At 47.4% G+C, this 16,586-nt stretch overlaps 1 protein-coding gene across 5 annotated transcripts in view; it reads left to right on the top strand.

Moving 5' to 3' along the window:
- ATP9A (ATPase phospholipid transporting 9A (putative)) overlaps positions 1–16,586 on the top strand; it is a 174,827-nt gene that overhangs the window by 64,990 nt on the left and 93,251 nt on the right. For all 5 annotated transcript variants that reach the window (XR_004431320.1, XM_033186753.1, XM_033186756.1 and 2 more), the window contains exons 5-9: positions 2,322–2,380; positions 3,624–3,675; positions 5,680–5,774; positions 13,147–13,227; positions 14,796–14,871. Coding sequence is in view for 4 of the 5 variants with exons in the window: in XM_033186753.1 (XP_033042644.1) it covers positions 2,322–2,380; positions 3,624–3,675; positions 5,680–5,774; positions 13,147–13,227; positions 14,796–14,871 (363 nt within the window). In the remaining variant the exon portion in view is untranslated. The remainder of the gene's footprint in view (positions 1–2,321; positions 2,381–3,623; positions 3,676–5,679; positions 5,775–13,146; positions 13,228–14,795; positions 14,872–16,586) is intronic.

Here is a 16,586-nt window from a genome sequence, read left to right as displayed (position 1 = left end):
GGAGTTTTGTCTGGAATGCAAGGGTGAGATCTTGGCTCACTGCAACCTCCACCTCCGGGTTCAAGCGATTCTCCTGCCTCAGTAGCTGAGATTACACGTGCCTGCCACCATGCCTGGCTAATTTTTGTATTTTTAGTAGAGACAGGATTTCACCATGTTGGCCAGGCTGATCTCGAACTTCTGACCTCAGGTGATCCACCTGCCTTGGCCTCCCAGAGTGCTGGGATTACAGGTGTGAGCCACTGTGGTGCCCAGGCTATAATTACTTTTTATCTCTCTCTTAGCTGAACATTTGTAAGTTACATGGGCTTGTTACAAGATATCAGTATCATAAAGATTTTGGGGTGTTGCTCCCTGTATGTGAATTTAACCTATCACCAGAATAAATTCTCTCTTCCTCTCTGGACTCACTCACAGCATGCAGGGCCACCTGGCCCCAACTGGCCCCTTCCACCTTCATCTCTTGCTGTTCTCTGCTTTCCTGATGCTTCGTGTCTTACTGAAAGAGTTCTAGCCTTTGGCTGCGTGCATGCTGTTAGCTATTCACCTGTCCCACTTTCTCACATCTCAGGGTGCCTTTCGTCTGTTATTGGAAACACAGTGTCCTTCGTCTAATTCTGGACTCACTCTCCCACAGAGAGTTTGTTGACAGCCATCCCTCTGATTCTCTAAACCCTTTCATCCATTATTTGTTTATTGCCTCCTCCCCTCCACTGGAATTGGGTCTCGTGTATCCCCAGCCCTTAGAACCCCTGCCATACAGCAGATGTTGAGTAAATGCTGCCTGGGTGTTGAGTGAATAATCAAGTGCCTTCTGTGTACTGGGCGCTGCTCTAGGTACTTATTAGGAGGTGAAATTTCCCTCCTTCCCGCTCTCTCAGTACACGGGGTACACTGCCAGCGTTTCGCAGGCTGTTTTGCACTAACAGCATCTGTCTGGCTGTCTTGCCTGCCAGATTTTTGGTTTGACAACCAAAGACTGTGGGCCCAGTTCAGCTCTGCGTTTGGTTTTATATGGCCCGAGAGCTGAGGATGTTTCTTATGTTTTAAAACGTAAAATATACATGTACAAAAGACTATGAGCCTTTTTAGGGGGATCATTAGTTGGGAGGGTTGAAGACATGGCTCTTGGCCACAGGACCTAAACTATTGACTCTCTGGTTCTTTGCAGAATAACTGTGTCAGCTCCTCTCCTAGGCTGGGCGCTCTCTGAGAATATGGGGACTGTTTTCATCCTTGGTTCCCCAAGACACAGCCCTCAGTCGTGTTTTTTTTTTATTTTTATTTTTATTTTTTGAGACGGGGTCTCACTGTTGCCCAGGCCGGAGTGACATGATCACAGCTCACTGCAGCCTCTATTTCCTGGGCACAAGCGATCCTCCCACACCTCAGCCTCCCGAATAGCCGGGACTACAGGCATGTACCACCACATCCAGCTAATTTTTATATTTTTGGTAGAGACAGGGTTTTGACATGTGGCCAGGCTGGTTTTGAACTCCTGGGCTCAAGCCATCTGCCTGCTTCGGCCTTCCAAAGTCCTGGTATTACCGATGTGAGCCACTGTGCCTGGCCCAGCCATGTTTTTCGGGTTGGACGGAACTCACTGCTTTTCTTCTGTACTCTGGAGTCAGATGCAGGTGTGAATCCCAGCACTGGCCTGTTCTAACTCTGAGACTTTGGGGGAAGGGGGACATCCTGAGTCTCCTTTCCTCATCTGAAAGCTGGGGATGGAACTACCTTCTTCTGAGGGCTGTTGTGAAGATTAAGTGAAACATCAAAGTCTATACAGTGCTGAGCACAGAATTAGCATTTAATGTTAGCTTTTATTGCTTAAACATCCAGCAAAATTATACAGTCTGATCATAATCCTATAAATCAAAGCATGTAGCAATTATCAATTAAAAAGTAAATCAGTCCTTTGGAATTAATTAACTTCTTTCTTTTTGGTGGTGTTGAAAATTAAGACTTTCCCCCCAGTACTTTGCATCGAAGTCACTGTTAAGTGGTGCTGAAAATTAAGACTTTTTTCCCCCAGTACTTTCCATCTAAGTCACTCTTAAGGCAAATAAATGATCTTTCATGAAGGGCTCAAGCTATTCCAGTGCTCTGTGAAGTGGGCATTTATTTCTGCAGCGGCCTCTGCAGCGGTTGAGCCCTTTCCTGGAGAGGCAGGAGATAATGGTGCTGGAGTCGGTGGCAGCCGTGGGTGGGAGCGTGTACTTCTGGGTGTGCTGTGTGTTTGCAGGCTGGGCACTCTGTAAAGACATGTTGAATTGAAATGAATTAAGATGGTGATGTATCTTGAACCTGTTGCGTTGCAGGCACAGTGAAGGTGAAGAGTTCTAACATCCAAGTTGGAGACCTTATCATCGTTGAAAAGGTGAGCAGGATCTGGAAGCTTGTGTGTGAATACCACTTCATGGGTCCTAACGTGTCATTTGTGTATCTGGTAGACAAAGTGAATGATGCATTTTGGGATTCTATCCAAAAACTTTGCCTCAGGAGAAAAATCTCCTGTGAGACACACACACACACGCAAATATTTTTTCAAGGTTTGTATGTGTTGGTTAAGCCAGAAATCCTGCTTACAAACATAAGTACAAGTTTTGATTTCCTGTTTGATGTGCTTATTATTTTGGGATAAAAAAATCATAAAATCTTTCCTAGAAGTCTGATTACTATATAGACACTTAAAATATTTATGAAATTTACCTGTTGAGCCACTTTAGCTTGCATTTCCTGACTTAACCGTTGTGCTTGTTTTTTATTTTATGGGGAGCAGGGGTTAAGTGTAACCTGAGAACAGTAAAAAGACCAAAAATACATTTTAAAAAATAGCTGTGTCAGTGTGTTTGTTACTTTAGCAAACACTCATATCTTTTTCTAGTGTGTATTTGGAAGGTATTGGATTTTGGGGGGTGGCTCTGGAGAGGCTTGGAATAATATTTGATTAGAAAAGGGTTGTGTCTTAACTTGTTTCTGTAGAAATTGAGCTATGCTCTTTTAAAAGGATTAAATCCAAGAACTCAAAGCTGCTTGGAGGTAAAGTGAAACTCTTTTGGGTGGTAGCTCAGAAGAACCACACAAACCTCTCTATGTGATCACATACTTTTCTGTTCATAATTAAATGGGGGCTGCTGGCTCCCCCCGCTTCCCCCAGTGTTTTTGAGAATGGCTTTTGTTGCTTCTTACTACTTTCCTTCCTTATTAAAGTCCACTAAAAGCCAAACATCAAGCTGGGAAGTTGGTAGAAGCAGAAAGCATGAGCGGAGGGTCTGTCTTGAGTCTCAGCAGACAGCCTGGAAGAGAGCCAGCTGGGGAGGCAGACTTCCGGGATTTTGGGAGGTAATGGTTGATTTCGCCAGAAGACTAGAAGCTCTCTTTCTAAGATAAGATTTTGATAGGGGATTAGTAAAGTAGCAGCAGTGTGCAAGATTTTTCAGATTCAAAATAAATCCCCAAATCTGTCTTTGACAAAGGCAGAAACTTAAAAGAGGCTGTGAGTTTCAGTACCCCCCGCCCCAAACCCAAGGAGGGGTCGGGGTAGGGGCGGAAACCCTCCCTCCCCCCACCCGGCACATGGTCAGTCATTCACAGTAACAGTCTTTCTTTTCATAACACAGAACCAGCGGGTCCCTGCCGACATGATCTTCCTGAGGACATCAGAAAAAAACGGTAAACATCTGAGATCAATTTGGAAAATAACCATTAACCTTTCAGTGGTAATTTGGTAAAATAATCATTTGAAAATGTCACAAAGTAGATTATCATTTTGGAGCCATGGAGGCAAATCAAAAGCATCTTTTTCAATAGACCATTCTTTTTAAACAGTGTTGTTGCTGTTTAAAAGTCAATAGATTTTGGTCATTAAAAAATACAGTTTGTGGAACACCGGCTGACTCACAGCTGGTAAAGTCACGCATACAGTGGCCTTGGGTTTCCTCTCCGGGCTGTGTTAAGTTCAGCCTCAGGAGTTGGGACGAGGAAGTGTCTCTAACATGTAGAAGTAAACAGAAATCCTCTCTCTTCTAAGCTGATACCAGCAGATGTGTCATGAGTGGGGGCAGTATAGAAACTGGGGAGAGGGGGGTGTCTTTTCTGCCCTTTGTTCATGAGTCGGGGACCTTGCCCATAGCACTTATTGATTTATTTATTGTAGCCTGAGTTTGCGGGCTGGGAATCTCTGAAGTCTCCTACAAGGCCTTTAACTCCTTGCAGTTGTTGCCTAGGGTGGCAGCTGCCATTGCCTGCCCACCCTATCAGTCTACTGAAATTGCCTTAATTTTTTTTTTTTTTCTTGAGACCGGGTCTTGCTCTGTCACCCAGGCTGGAATGCAGTGCTATGATCTCAGCTTACTGCAACCTCTGCCTCCTGGGTTCAAGCTATTCTCCTGCCTCAGCCTCCGTGCACCACCATGCCTGGCTAATTTTTATATTTTTAGTAGGGATGGAGTTTCACCATGTTGGCCAGGCTGGTCTCGAACTCCTGACCTCAAGTGATCCATCGGCCTCCCAAAGTGCTGGAATTACAGGTGTGAGCCACCACGACTGGCCGAAATGGCCTTGGTTTTAATTTTTGTTATTTAAGCTGTTCTGAGGAAATAAGGCTGTTTTTCTCTTATCTGGCATGATTGGAGGTTTCTGAACACGTGAAAAATTTACATTCGTATTCCTTTGAGGATGCTGCAATGTATTTCATTATGAATGGAATTAAAGTACAAGTAAAATTGTATACTGATATGTAATTAGGACAGGAGGTAAAAGGCACTAGATTAAAACAGTCTTTGAAAAACTACGGCTTTGTAGTTTTTTTTTTTTTTTGTAGGACACAAAATTCGTTCTTGTGTCCTATTTAGTGAAAACAGAGCATTATGGAGTTATCAGGGCCCCTGACATGCTCTTTTTTTCTTAAAAAATAAAAGAAAAAACCAAAATTATGTGTGTTCTACGTTAATAGTTCTCAAAGACTGAACTGCAGTGTCGTGAATGGGGTATGTTCTGTATCTGATGGAGTGTACAGCTGACTACTTACATGGATCTGTATGTCAGATGGAAAGATACACCTCTGAAATGTGCCAGCCCGTAATGACCTCGTGCTTGCCTGGATCGATCGGTGCTGTTCTGAGCTCTGTGCACGAATCACCTCTTTGTCACAACATCTCTGCAGGGTCAGGACTGTCCCTATCTCCACTTTTACGGACGAGGAAACTGAGGCTCAGAGAGAATAGGCAACTATCAGGGCACAAAGCTAGTATGTGGCAGAGCCTGGACCTGCACTCAGGTGGTTTGGGTCCTGAGAAGGTGCTGGCGATGCCTGGCCAGACAGCTAGGAATGCTGGTCGTCCTGTGCTGGTCCCCGTTCTATCTCTCCACTGAATCTCTACAGCAAGATTGCGGGGTCTACGTTTCTCCACATTTTACAGACACTGGAGCTTAACAAGGCCAAGAAACTAGCCTGGGATCTCACTGAGAGAGAGTGGTGGAGTGAGGATTTGAACTCTGAGCTTTCTGATCCCAGAGCTTATTATGGAAGAAGTGGGAGTTAGGATATGTATTTTCCCTTGTGGTCGCTGGCCATTGGTTGGCTGTTTTTACAAGGACCAGAGCAGATGCTGCCCAGAGCTGCCGAGGGAAGGGTGCTTGAGGTGCAGGTGACAGCACCCGACTTCCTTCCCACAGGGTCATGCTTCTTGCGGACGGATCAGCTGGATGGGGAGACGGACTGGAAGCTGCGGCTTCCCGTGGCCTGCACGCAGAGGCTCCCCACGGCCGCCGTGAGTAGCTTTCCCTGCAGAAGCCCATGCTGGCAACCTGTCTTAGCAGGGTTCTCAAACTCAGATACCTCGGGGGCCAGGAATGGGATGGCAGCTGTGAAGGGGGCTGGTGGGGGAGCATGGGGTCCTGGCGAGCCCCTGGGACTAGTTGGCTTCCCTGATGTGGCCAGGCCAAAAGCAGACCCTGAGCGTAGGCAGTGAGCTCTCCCGTGGGAGGCTGAAAACCGTAAGGAGCCTTGCCAAGGTGCCTCACCAAAATTTAAAGGGTAAGCCAGAGCATGTCACTGCTCTGCTCAAAACCTACAAAGGTAGGCCAGGCTCGGCGGCATGCACCTGTAGTCCCAGCTCCTCAAGAGGCTGAGTCAGGAGGATTGCTTAAGCCCATGGGTTCGATGCTCCAGTGAGCTGTCATTGTCCCTGGGAATAGCAACTGCACTCCAGCCTGGGCAGCATAGTGAGACCTGTGTCTAATAAAATTAATAATCATAACATAAAATAAACAACCCTCCAAAGATTTCTCATCTTACTGAGAATCAGTTCTGCGGTGCTTGCTGTCATCTTCAGCTCCTTCCCATTTGTCTCTCTGCTGAGGCTCTGACCTCAGTGCCTGGCCTTCTCTCCTCTGCCTGCCAGCCTGTCGGGTCTGTCATTCCGTCCCTGGATGTTTACTGTTGCCATTTCCTCCACCGGGAGCCCTCTGATCTCTGGCGAGTCTGCCTGGCAGGTCATCTCCACACTCCACTGAGCTTTTGCTCACGAGTCTCCTTATCGGAGAAGCTCTTTCTGCCCTCCTCTCCCTGCATCCCCACTTCGCTCACTTCCAGGCAGCGTCTCTGCGGGTGGGCTCTGCCTGTTGTATTCTCTGCCGTATCCCCAGTGTGCATGACGGGGTGCAGGCCCTGGCTGAAAGGATGGCCGTAGTAGTTGGTCAAGTGTAACTTAAATGTTCGGTGACTGGCATGCCCCACCGTGGTCTGGAAGGATGAAGTGGAACACGGAAGCTTCCCCTGTACTCACGTCACATGGATCGAAGCCACTCCTTACTGTGTCTCCTGAGGGAGGAGGATAGGTCCACGTCTTGGGACTGACATAATAAGAAATGTAGCCACCCTATGAATGATTTTTCATGGCTAATACAAAGTGAAATAGCACCATTATTACTGTTAATTTTAAACCAGGAATTTTATTTTATTGTTTATTTATGAGACGGACTCTTACTCTGTTGCCCAGGGTGGAGTACAGTGGCATGATCTCGGCTCAGTGCAACTTCCACCTCTTGGGTTCAAGCAATTTTCCTGCCTCAGCCTCCCGAGTAGCTGGGATTACAGGCGCCCGCCACCACGCCCGGCTAATATTTGTATTTTTAGTAGAGACAGGGTTTCGCGGTGTTGGCCAGGATGGTCTCAAACTCCTGGCCTCAGTTGATCCACCTGCCTCAGCCTCCCAAAGTGCTGTGGTTACTGGCATGAGCCACGGTGCCCGGCCTAAACCAGGAATGTTAGAACAGTGAGTTTCTAACTACTGGCTAGGAGCCCCTGGGGATTTGTGGCAGCCACCGTCATGCCTGTGAGGTGTAGCTAACCTGACAGAATTCTGATCCTCAAAACGATTTAAAAGATCTGTTCTAGAGACAGGTTAGCGGGGCATGGAAGTGAAGGTGCCGCAGATTCCGCAGCATGGGATTGCGTTACTTGGTGCGTGCTTTAGAAGCATGACACAGTTTAATAAACGCTCGCTTTGCCTCTCGTTGGGTCCAGGCTTGGGCTGGATTTCACAGAAAGATGAGATCCTATCTTCTTTGTTGTCAAGGAACTCTCGGCCTTAGTGTGATTATTGGGGGGTGGTCTCTGTGAGGAGCAGCATTTTAACACAATTTTAGATAATGAGATTTATATGAGCTGGGCGCAGTGGCTCACGCCTGTAATCCCAGCATTTTGGGAGGCCGAGGCAGGCAGATCACTTGAGACCATCCTGGGCAATGTGGTGAAACCCTATCTCTACAAAAAATACAAAAAGTAACCAGGCCTGGTAGCGCACACCTATCATCCCAGCTACTCGGGATGCTGAGGTGGGAGGATGGCTTGAGCCTGGGAGGCGGAGGTTGCAGTGAGCCGAGATTGTGCCCCTGCACTCCAGGCTGGGCGACAGAGTGAGACCCTGTCTCAAAAAAACAAAAAAAGATTTATATGAAACGATGACCTGATTAATACATGAGTATATTCTTGTTAAGAATAGTTCAACTGTATGGAAAGCTGTGGAAGAAAAAGTGAGAAGCCCTGCTCACAGCCTTTACCTCAGATCTACCTTCTTCCCAGAGGGAATCAAGGGTCATGTGAAGTCAATAGTGGTCTTTCCAGATGTTTCTCAATGCACTTACTTATAAATATACAAATGCAGACTTGTTTGTGGTATGTGGTTTCACATAAATGGCATAAGACTGTATTCGTTGTTCTGCAGTTTTTTTCACCCTCCACTTTTTTTTTTTTTTTTTTGATGGAGTCTTGCTCTGTCACCCAGGCTGGAGTGCAGTGGCACGATCTCGGTTCACTGCAAGCTCTGCATCCCGGGTTCACGCCATTCTCCTGCCTCAGCCTCCCGAGTAACTGGGACTACAGGTGCCCACCACCCCACCTAGCTAATTTTTTGTATTTTTAGTAGAGACAGGGTTTCACCGTGTTAGCGAAGATGGCGTCAATCTCCTGACCTCGTGATCCACCTGCCTCGGCTTCCCAAAGTGCTTGGATTACAGGTGTGAGCCACCGCACCTGGCCATTTTTTTTTTTGGAGACAGAATCTTATTCTGTTGCCCAGGCTGGAGTGCAGTGGCACCATCTCAGCTCACTGCAACCTCTGCCTCCCGGGTTCAAGTGATTATCCTGCCTCAGCCTCCGAGTAGCTGGGACTACAGTCGTGAGCCACCACGCCTGGCTAATTTCTGTATTAATGGGGTTTCACCTGTTGGCCAGGCTGGTCTCAAACTCCTGACCTCAGGTGATCCGCCTGCCTTAGCCTCCCACAGTGCTGGGATTACAGGCATGAGCCACCACGCCTGGCCCTACTCTGCGTTTAATGTGTCTCTGAGCCTTATGAATACACAGAGGCGGTATGCATATAGTGCCTCCTAGTTAGTTAGCAAGAGTGCAGGCTCTGCCTGAAGGGGTGGTGGCTGGTAGCCTCTACCATCTCTTGACCCTTGTTGCCAAGTGGCGTTGTTGGCCAAGTTTGCCTATCTGATTGTTTTTGAAAGAGCATCCAGAAATCCAGATTTTCATGTGAAATCACTCAAATTTTAAATGTTGATAGTTCATTTCATTAAAAATTTAGAGAAGGCTGGGCGTGGTGGCTCACACCTGTAATCCCAGCACTTTGGGAAGCCAAGGCGGGTGGATCACGAGGTCAGGAGATCGAGACCATCCTGGCCAACATGGTGAAACCCTGTCTCTACTAAAATACAAAAAATTATCCAGGCTTGGTGGTGTGTGCCTGTAGTCCTAGCTATTTGGGAGGCCGAGGCAGGGAAATAGTTTGAATCTGGGAGGCGGAGGTTGCAGTGAGCTGAGATCGCGCCACTGCACTCCAGTCTGGTAACAGAGCAAGACTCTGTCTCAAAAACAAACAACATTTAGAGTATACTTTTTTTTTTTTTTAAATGGAGATGGAATTTCAATCTTGTTCCCCAGGCTGGAGTGCAATGGTGTGATCTCAGCTCATTGCAGCCTCCACCTCCTGGGTTCAAGCAATTCTCCTGCCTCAGCTTCCTGAGTAGCTGAAATTACAGGTGTGTGCCACCATGCCCAGCTAATTTTTTTTTTTTTTTAGTAGAAATAGGGTTTTACCAGGTTGGTCAGCCTTGTCTTGAACTCCTGACCTCAAGTGATCCGCCTGCCTCAGCCTCCCAAAGTGCTGGGATTACAGGTGTGAGCTACTATGTCCCACCTTGGAGTGTAGTTTCATTCTTTTTTTGCATCTGCATAATATTCCAAGACATGTGGCTATCACAATATATCCATTTCCCACTTTTTAGTATTTCTGGACATTTTTTGGTATATCTATCACTTTATAATTGGGTGTCTTGGTTATCAAGTAAGATTTATCTAGTAAGGCAATCCCTGCTTCCTTTTTTTCTGGCAGTGATTCCTACTACCCTTTAAAAGGTCAGGTAAAGACAGGGTACAAAGAGACTTGTAAATGACTGGGGTGGGGACATGCCACAACAGGCTGCTGGCAAGAGCTGCAAAGTTTAGACAAGACACCTGCTTCTAGCTCAGCTGGCTCCTTCATGGCTGGGCTGCCTTCTCCTGCAGGAGTAATGGGCCTACCTGGGCCACGTCGTCAGGATTGGCAGTACGGTTTGAAATAATTTTGTTAAAATGAAGAGGAAGTAAGAAGAATCTGGAAAAGGAAGAGAGGAGAAGAAACAGATCCAATAACCAGGTGCTGGTACAGAGCTGGCTGCGGTGACCGCAGCCGTGGCCTCAGGATGCCCTGATTAAGCACAGGTCCTGTGGTCACTGTTGCCCATCCAAGGTCAGCTGTGTCCCTCTGTGCAGCAGCTTGGAAGCTGGGCCCCACAGTGTCTGTGTACTGCTCCCCTAAAATGTAGTGGTGGTGTGGCTGTTTCACAGGTCAGAGGCAGAACAGAGGGGTCATTGATTTCTCCAAATTCATACAACTGGTATGTGGGGACTGGGGTTTGCTCCTGGCTCTCTTTGTGCAAAGCCTCATCTTTGACCAGCAGGCAGTTGGCCGAGTATGAAAACTCAGGAGCCCCCGGTAGCAGATGACCTTCCTATTAAGAAGAAAAGTAGGCCAGACGCGGTGGCTCAGGCCTGTAATCCCAGCACTTTGGGAGGCTGAGGCGGGTGGATCACGAGGTCAAGAGATCGAGACTGTCTCTATTAAAAAAAAAAAAAAAAAAAATTGGCCGGCGCGGTGGCTCCAGCCTGTAATCCCAGCACTTTGGGAGGCCGAGACGGGCGGATCACGAGGTCAGGAGATCGAGACCATCCTGGCTAACACGGTGAAACCCATCTCTACTAAAAATACAAAAAACTAGCCGGGCGAGGTGGCGGGCGCCTGTAGTCCCAGCTACTTGGGAAGCTGAGGCAGGAGAATGGCATGAACCCGGGAGGCGGAGCTTGCAGTGAGCTGAGATCTGGCCACTGCACTCCAGCCCGGGCGACAGAGCGAGACTCCGTCTCAAAAAAAAAAAAAAAAAAAAAAAAATTAGTTGGGTGTGGTAGCATGCGCCTGTAGTCACAGCTACTCGGGAGGCTGAGGCAGGAGAATGACTTGAACCTGGGAGGCAGAGGTTGCAGTGAGACGAGATTGCACCATTGCACTCCAACCTGGCAACAGAACAAGACTCCATCTCAAAAAAAAAAAAAAAAAGAAGAAGAAAAGCAACTGAGAAAAAAACAACTCTATAATATAACCTCCTGTCCTCATGCCATATGTATGTGTGAGCTGGTGTATATATGACATAATCATCCATTGTTAGCTTGGCCTTTAACTTGTTGCATGATCTGGGCCACACCCTGCCATTTCCTCTTGGGACCCGCCTGTGCCAGTGCAGGGTATCATTCCGTCCTGTCCCCGCTCGATGGGGCTTTCTGCTTCTGAACTTACTTCCATTCCACACTGCGCTTTGGCCTGTCCCTTCCTCCTCCTGGGCTTCACCCCTGCCCCCTCTGTCGCCTTTCCTGTTGTCCAGTCCCCGTCTACTTCCTTTCTTCTTTGTTCTGGAAGTGACTGCTGCTCCCCCTGCTTGTACCTGTCTTATGCCACTTCACATATGCTGCTTTGAAATGTAGTTTTTGCCCAGATCTTTCACTTTTGGGCTTTCTTATCACCTAAGGTTGACTTCTTGTTTGCTTTTAAAAAAATTGCGCTAAAAGACACATAACATAAAATCTACCATCGTAATCATTTTTAAGTGCACAGTTCAGTGGCATGAAGTACACTGACCTTGTCCTGCAGGCATCAGCCATGTTCATCTTTGGAACTTTTTTCATCTTTCAAAACTAGAACTCTCGACTCATTAAGCAGTAACTTCATTCCCGCCTTGGCCCAACCCCTGGCGAGCATCTTTCTGTTTTCTGTCTCTATGAATTAAACTACTCTAAGTTCCTCCTATAAGTGGAATCACTTAGTTTTTGTCTTTTTGTGACTGGTGTATTTCACTGAGCATAATGTCTTCTTCTAGGTTCATCCGTATCGTAGCCTGTGTCAGAACTTCTTTTTTAAGGCTAAGTAATATTCCATTACATGGACAGACCACACTTTGTTTATCCATTCATCCACTGATGCTTGTTTGACTTGCTTCCACTTCTTGGCTGTTGTGAATAATTCTGCTACGTACATGGGTGGACAGATGATCACGTCATGTTCCTGCTTTCAGTTCTTTTGGGTGTATACCCGGAGGTGGAATTACTGGATTATTTGGTAGTTTTCTGATTAATTTTTTGAGGAAGTGCCGTGCTGTTTCCATAGCTGTTGCAACATCTGACGTTCCCAGCAACAGTGCACAGGGCCTCCAGATTCTCCACCTCTTCATCATACTTGTTTTTGTTTTTGTTTTGATAGCAGCCATCCTTATGGGTGGGAGGCATTCTTACTGGCTTTTTTAGTTCTTCCCAGAGGTTTATACAGAGTAGATGCCCAGTAATCATTTGTTGAATGAGTATTTTCTTTCTTTCTTTCTTTTTTTTTTTTTTGAGATGGAGTCTCACTCTGTCATCTAGGCTGGAGTGCAGTGGCGTGATTTCAGCTTACTGCAACCTCCGCCTCCCGAGTTCAAGCGATTCTCCTGCCTCAGCCTCCCGAGTAGGTGCAATTACAGGCACGCGCCACCACGCCTGGCTAACTTTTTTGTATTTTTAGTAGAGACAGGATTTCAACATGTTGGCCATGCTGGTTTTGAACTCCTGGCCTCAAGTGATCCACCCACTTCATCCTCCCAAAGTGCTGGGATTACAGGCGTTAGCCACCACACCTAGCTTGAATGAGTATTTTCAATGGTACAGACAAGTCTTGCAAGCCAGAATTTAGCAGAGGAGGATCTGCCACTTTCCAGGGTATTCATAGGTGTGTAGCATCACCCCATTAAGTCTAGAAAGTGCTGGGTAAATATAGAGAAACAAGGGTCTTCACTGTATAGTCTCTGAGGGTGTCTTGAGATACTGTATGCAGCGACTCCTAAACTTACTTAACAGAGGACTTTCCTCTTATTTCCACCTTCCCTGTAATTTTAAGGGCCTGTTTGCTGTGTGTGGGAAATATAGTTGCTTTTGAAAAATAGTGGATGCCTCCTGAAGTCTTAAATTGTGAAGTGATTTTGTTTTGACTCCCGAATGTGACTTCTGTTGAACAGGACCTTCTTCAGATTCGATCGTATGTATATGCGGAAGAGCCAAATATTGACATTCACAACTTCGTGGGAACTTTTACCCGAGTAAGTGAGCTTACTTCACGCAGGATCCTGTCACCGGGAGTGTGTAAGGGATGAAGACTAAGAAGTACTGATAGTTCTTTGTCAGAAAGTAGTTTTATGCCGAGTGGGGACGTAAAGAAGGCACCACCTTGAAAGCCAACGTATTGTTTTTCAGTAAGGTCAACACAACTGGAATTTTCTTCCGGCCTTGGAACGGCTTGAATGACCCAACAACTTAGAGCCAAGCTTTGCTGTAATTCACATGAACGCTGACGTCTGAAAGCAGTTTTTCTTTCTCTGTCCTTCAGATGGATCTATGTCCTCTGTTTTTTTTTTGGGGGGGACAGAGTCTCGCTCTGTCACCCAGGCTGGAGTGCAATGGTGCGATCTCGGCTCACTGCAAGCCGCGTGTCCCAGGTTCACGCCATTCTCCTGCCTCAGCCTCCCAAGTAGCTAGGACTACAGGCACTTGCCACCGTACCCGGCTAGTTTTTTGTATTTTTAGTAGAGACAGGTTTTCACTCTTAGCCAGGATGGTCTCGATCTCCTGACCTCGTGATCTGCTCGCCTCGGCCTCCCAAAGTGCTGGGATTACAGGCATGAGCCACTGTACTTGGCCTTTTTTTTTTTTTTTGAGGCAGTCTCCTTCTGTCGCCCAGGCTAGAGTGCAGTGGCATGATCTCAGCTCATTGGAACCTCTGCCTCCCGAGTTCAAGCGATTCTCCTGCCTCAGCCTCCTGAGTAGCTGGGATTACAGGCACCCGCCATCATGCCTGGCTAATTTTTGTATTTTTATAGAGATGGGGTTTCACCATGTTGGCCAGGCTGGTCTCGAATTCCTGACCTCAGGTGATCCACCCACCTTGGCCTCCCAAAGTGTTGGGATTACAGGCGTGAGCCACCACACCCAACTGTTGTCCTCTTTTATTCATACAAATCCTATCTGCTGTTTTCATAATTTTTAAGCCACTTCCAGACCTTTCAGAAGAGAAATTAAATTTGGATTTGATTTGTTTTAGGAGGCCCGGCGTGGTGGCTCACACCTGTAATCCCAGCACTTTGGGAGGCTGAGGTGGGCGGATCCCCTGAGGTCAGGAGAATGGCTTGAACCTGGGAGGTGGAGGTTGCAGTGGGCCAAGATCGCACCACTGCCCTCCAGCCTGGGCAGCAGAGTGAGACTCTGTCTCAAAAAAAAAAAAAAAAATTATTTTAGGAATGTGGGTCAACAGATTTCTAGAACCCACATTATGTTGTCCACGTTCTCTTTCTGTAAGCCACAAAGTTGCCCTGCAAACAGCCTGATTGGTTTGCTTTTACGTTTTGATTCTTACCTTGTAAAACATTTTTCAGTGCTAAGAGGCCTGCGCTTCTTAAATCACAGGCCAACTTTTTCACGTATTTCTGTGGGAGATGAAAACCCCAAGGGCAGTGGTGGAAGAGCTCGGCCCTCCCCTCATGGTGGAGCTGTCGGCTTCCTAACCGGGCCCCCAGTTTCCTCGGGGATATCGCGAGCGGACCAGGCTAGAAGCAGCCTGTGGATTCCGGGGAAGCCGTGCGGGGTGAACGTGTGTCCGTGTGGTCTTTTCCAGGAAGACAGCGACCCCCCGATCAGCGAGAGCCTGAGCATAGAGAACACGCTGTGGGCTGGCACCGTGGTCGCATCAGGTAAGACGCCATTTCGAGGAATGTGGTAGCAATTTGAAAAGGAAAGAAAATCCTTTCGTAATTAGAATAATCGTCTGTCAGTTGGAAAAATGAGTGCTCGTTCAAATGGCATTTTCCACTTGTTCCGACACCTCCAGGGAATTAAACTGACATCTAATTGCAGCTCGGACACTTAGAGACGCCTGGGGGAGAAGCTGGCGTGGCCTGTGGACCTTTTTGCAGCGTCCACACTGGGAATAGCTGTCATTGCCTCTTCCGATTGACATTCTAATCTGTCCCAGAGCTGGAGGCAGCCTGGATGTTCTGGCTGGAGGTTGTGTTTGTAGGGTATGTTGCGCCGGGACTGCTGGCGCTGGGGCCCTAGGAAAGGGCGCAGGCCTGATGAGCTGTGCAGGGTATGTCGCGCTGGGCCTGCCGGCGCTGGGGCCCTAGGAAAGGGCGTGGGCCTGATGAGCTGCAGCTTCTGTGTTTAAACACCAAGAGGAAGTGGACATTGGTGCCTTTCTTTTTCTTTTTCTCTTTTTTTGCGACAAGGTCTTACTCTGTCGCCTAGGCTGGAGCACAGTGGCACAATCTTGGCTCACTGTAACCTCTGCCCTCCCGGGTTCAAGCAATTCTTGTGTCTCAGTCTCCAGCTGGAATTATAGGCCTGTACCAGCACGCTGGCTAATTTTTGTATTTTTAGTAGAGATGGGATTTCACCATGTTGGCCTGGCTCGTCTCAAACTTCTGACCTCAAGTGATCCACCCACCTCAGCCTCCCTAAGTGCTGGGATTACAGACGTGAGCCACTGGGCCGGCCCATTGGTGTCTCTCAGTGCTGGGATGCTACTGATCCTGACTGCATGGGCTGAATATGACCCCTGATAGCAGTGGGTAACATCAGCAGCATGCAGCCCGTGTGTCAGGCCCTGTGCTGGGTGCTGATATGTGTTTCACACTGCACGTAACCCTCCTCAAGGCACCCTGAGGGTAGATACTATTTATTCATATTATGCCCATTCTGCAGATGACGGAACTGAGGCTGAGTGAGGTTAAGTAACTTGCTCCGAGGTCACACAGCAGGTAAAAGGCAGAGTTGGAACTTGAACCTAGGCACTGTGCTCCAGAAACAGAACTTACTGTGTCGCCATCATTTTCTTACATTTTGTGATATCATTATCTTAATAGTATAATTAGTATTATAATTCTACTGCTGGTGACTTTCTGTCTTTACTATTAGAGGAATCAATTTTTTCCATTCTTCAAACATAGTATTCTCCACTCCCCACCATCAAGCCATTTTCCTCTGCTGGTTGCTTCTCTCTTTCATTCATTCATTTGTTCATTTTTTTTTTTTCTTTTGAGACAGGGTCTTATTCTGTCACCCAGGCTGGAGTGCAGGGGTGCAATCATGGCTCGCTGCAGCCTCTAACTCCTGGGCTCAGGCAGTCCTCCTGCCTCAGTCTCCCAAAGAGCTGGGACTACAAGTGCATGCCGCCATGCCCAGCTAATTTTTAAGTACTTTTTTAGACATGGGGATCTCACTCTTGCCCAGGCTGGTCTCAAACTCTCGGACTCAAGTGATCCTTCTGCTTCAGCCAAAATGCTGGGATCGTAGGTGTAAACCACCTTGCCTGTTCCTTCTTTGTCGCTCTTTAGTCCAGTAGACACTCGATTAGGATCCTGTGTGGCAAGGAGAGGGAATGAAGCAGCACAAACTATCCCCAGAGTAC

This window comes from Trachypithecus francoisi, unplaced genomic scaffold, assembly GCF_009764315.1.
Source record: "Trachypithecus francoisi isolate TF-2019V2 unplaced genomic scaffold, Tfra_2.0 Lachesis_group21, whole genome shotgun sequence".
Lineage (NCBI taxonomy): Eukaryota > Metazoa > Chordata > Mammalia > Primates > Cercopithecidae > Trachypithecus > Trachypithecus francoisi.
Note: the sequence above shows the minus strand (reverse complement) of the source record. Positions and strands in the feature narration are given on the sequence as shown.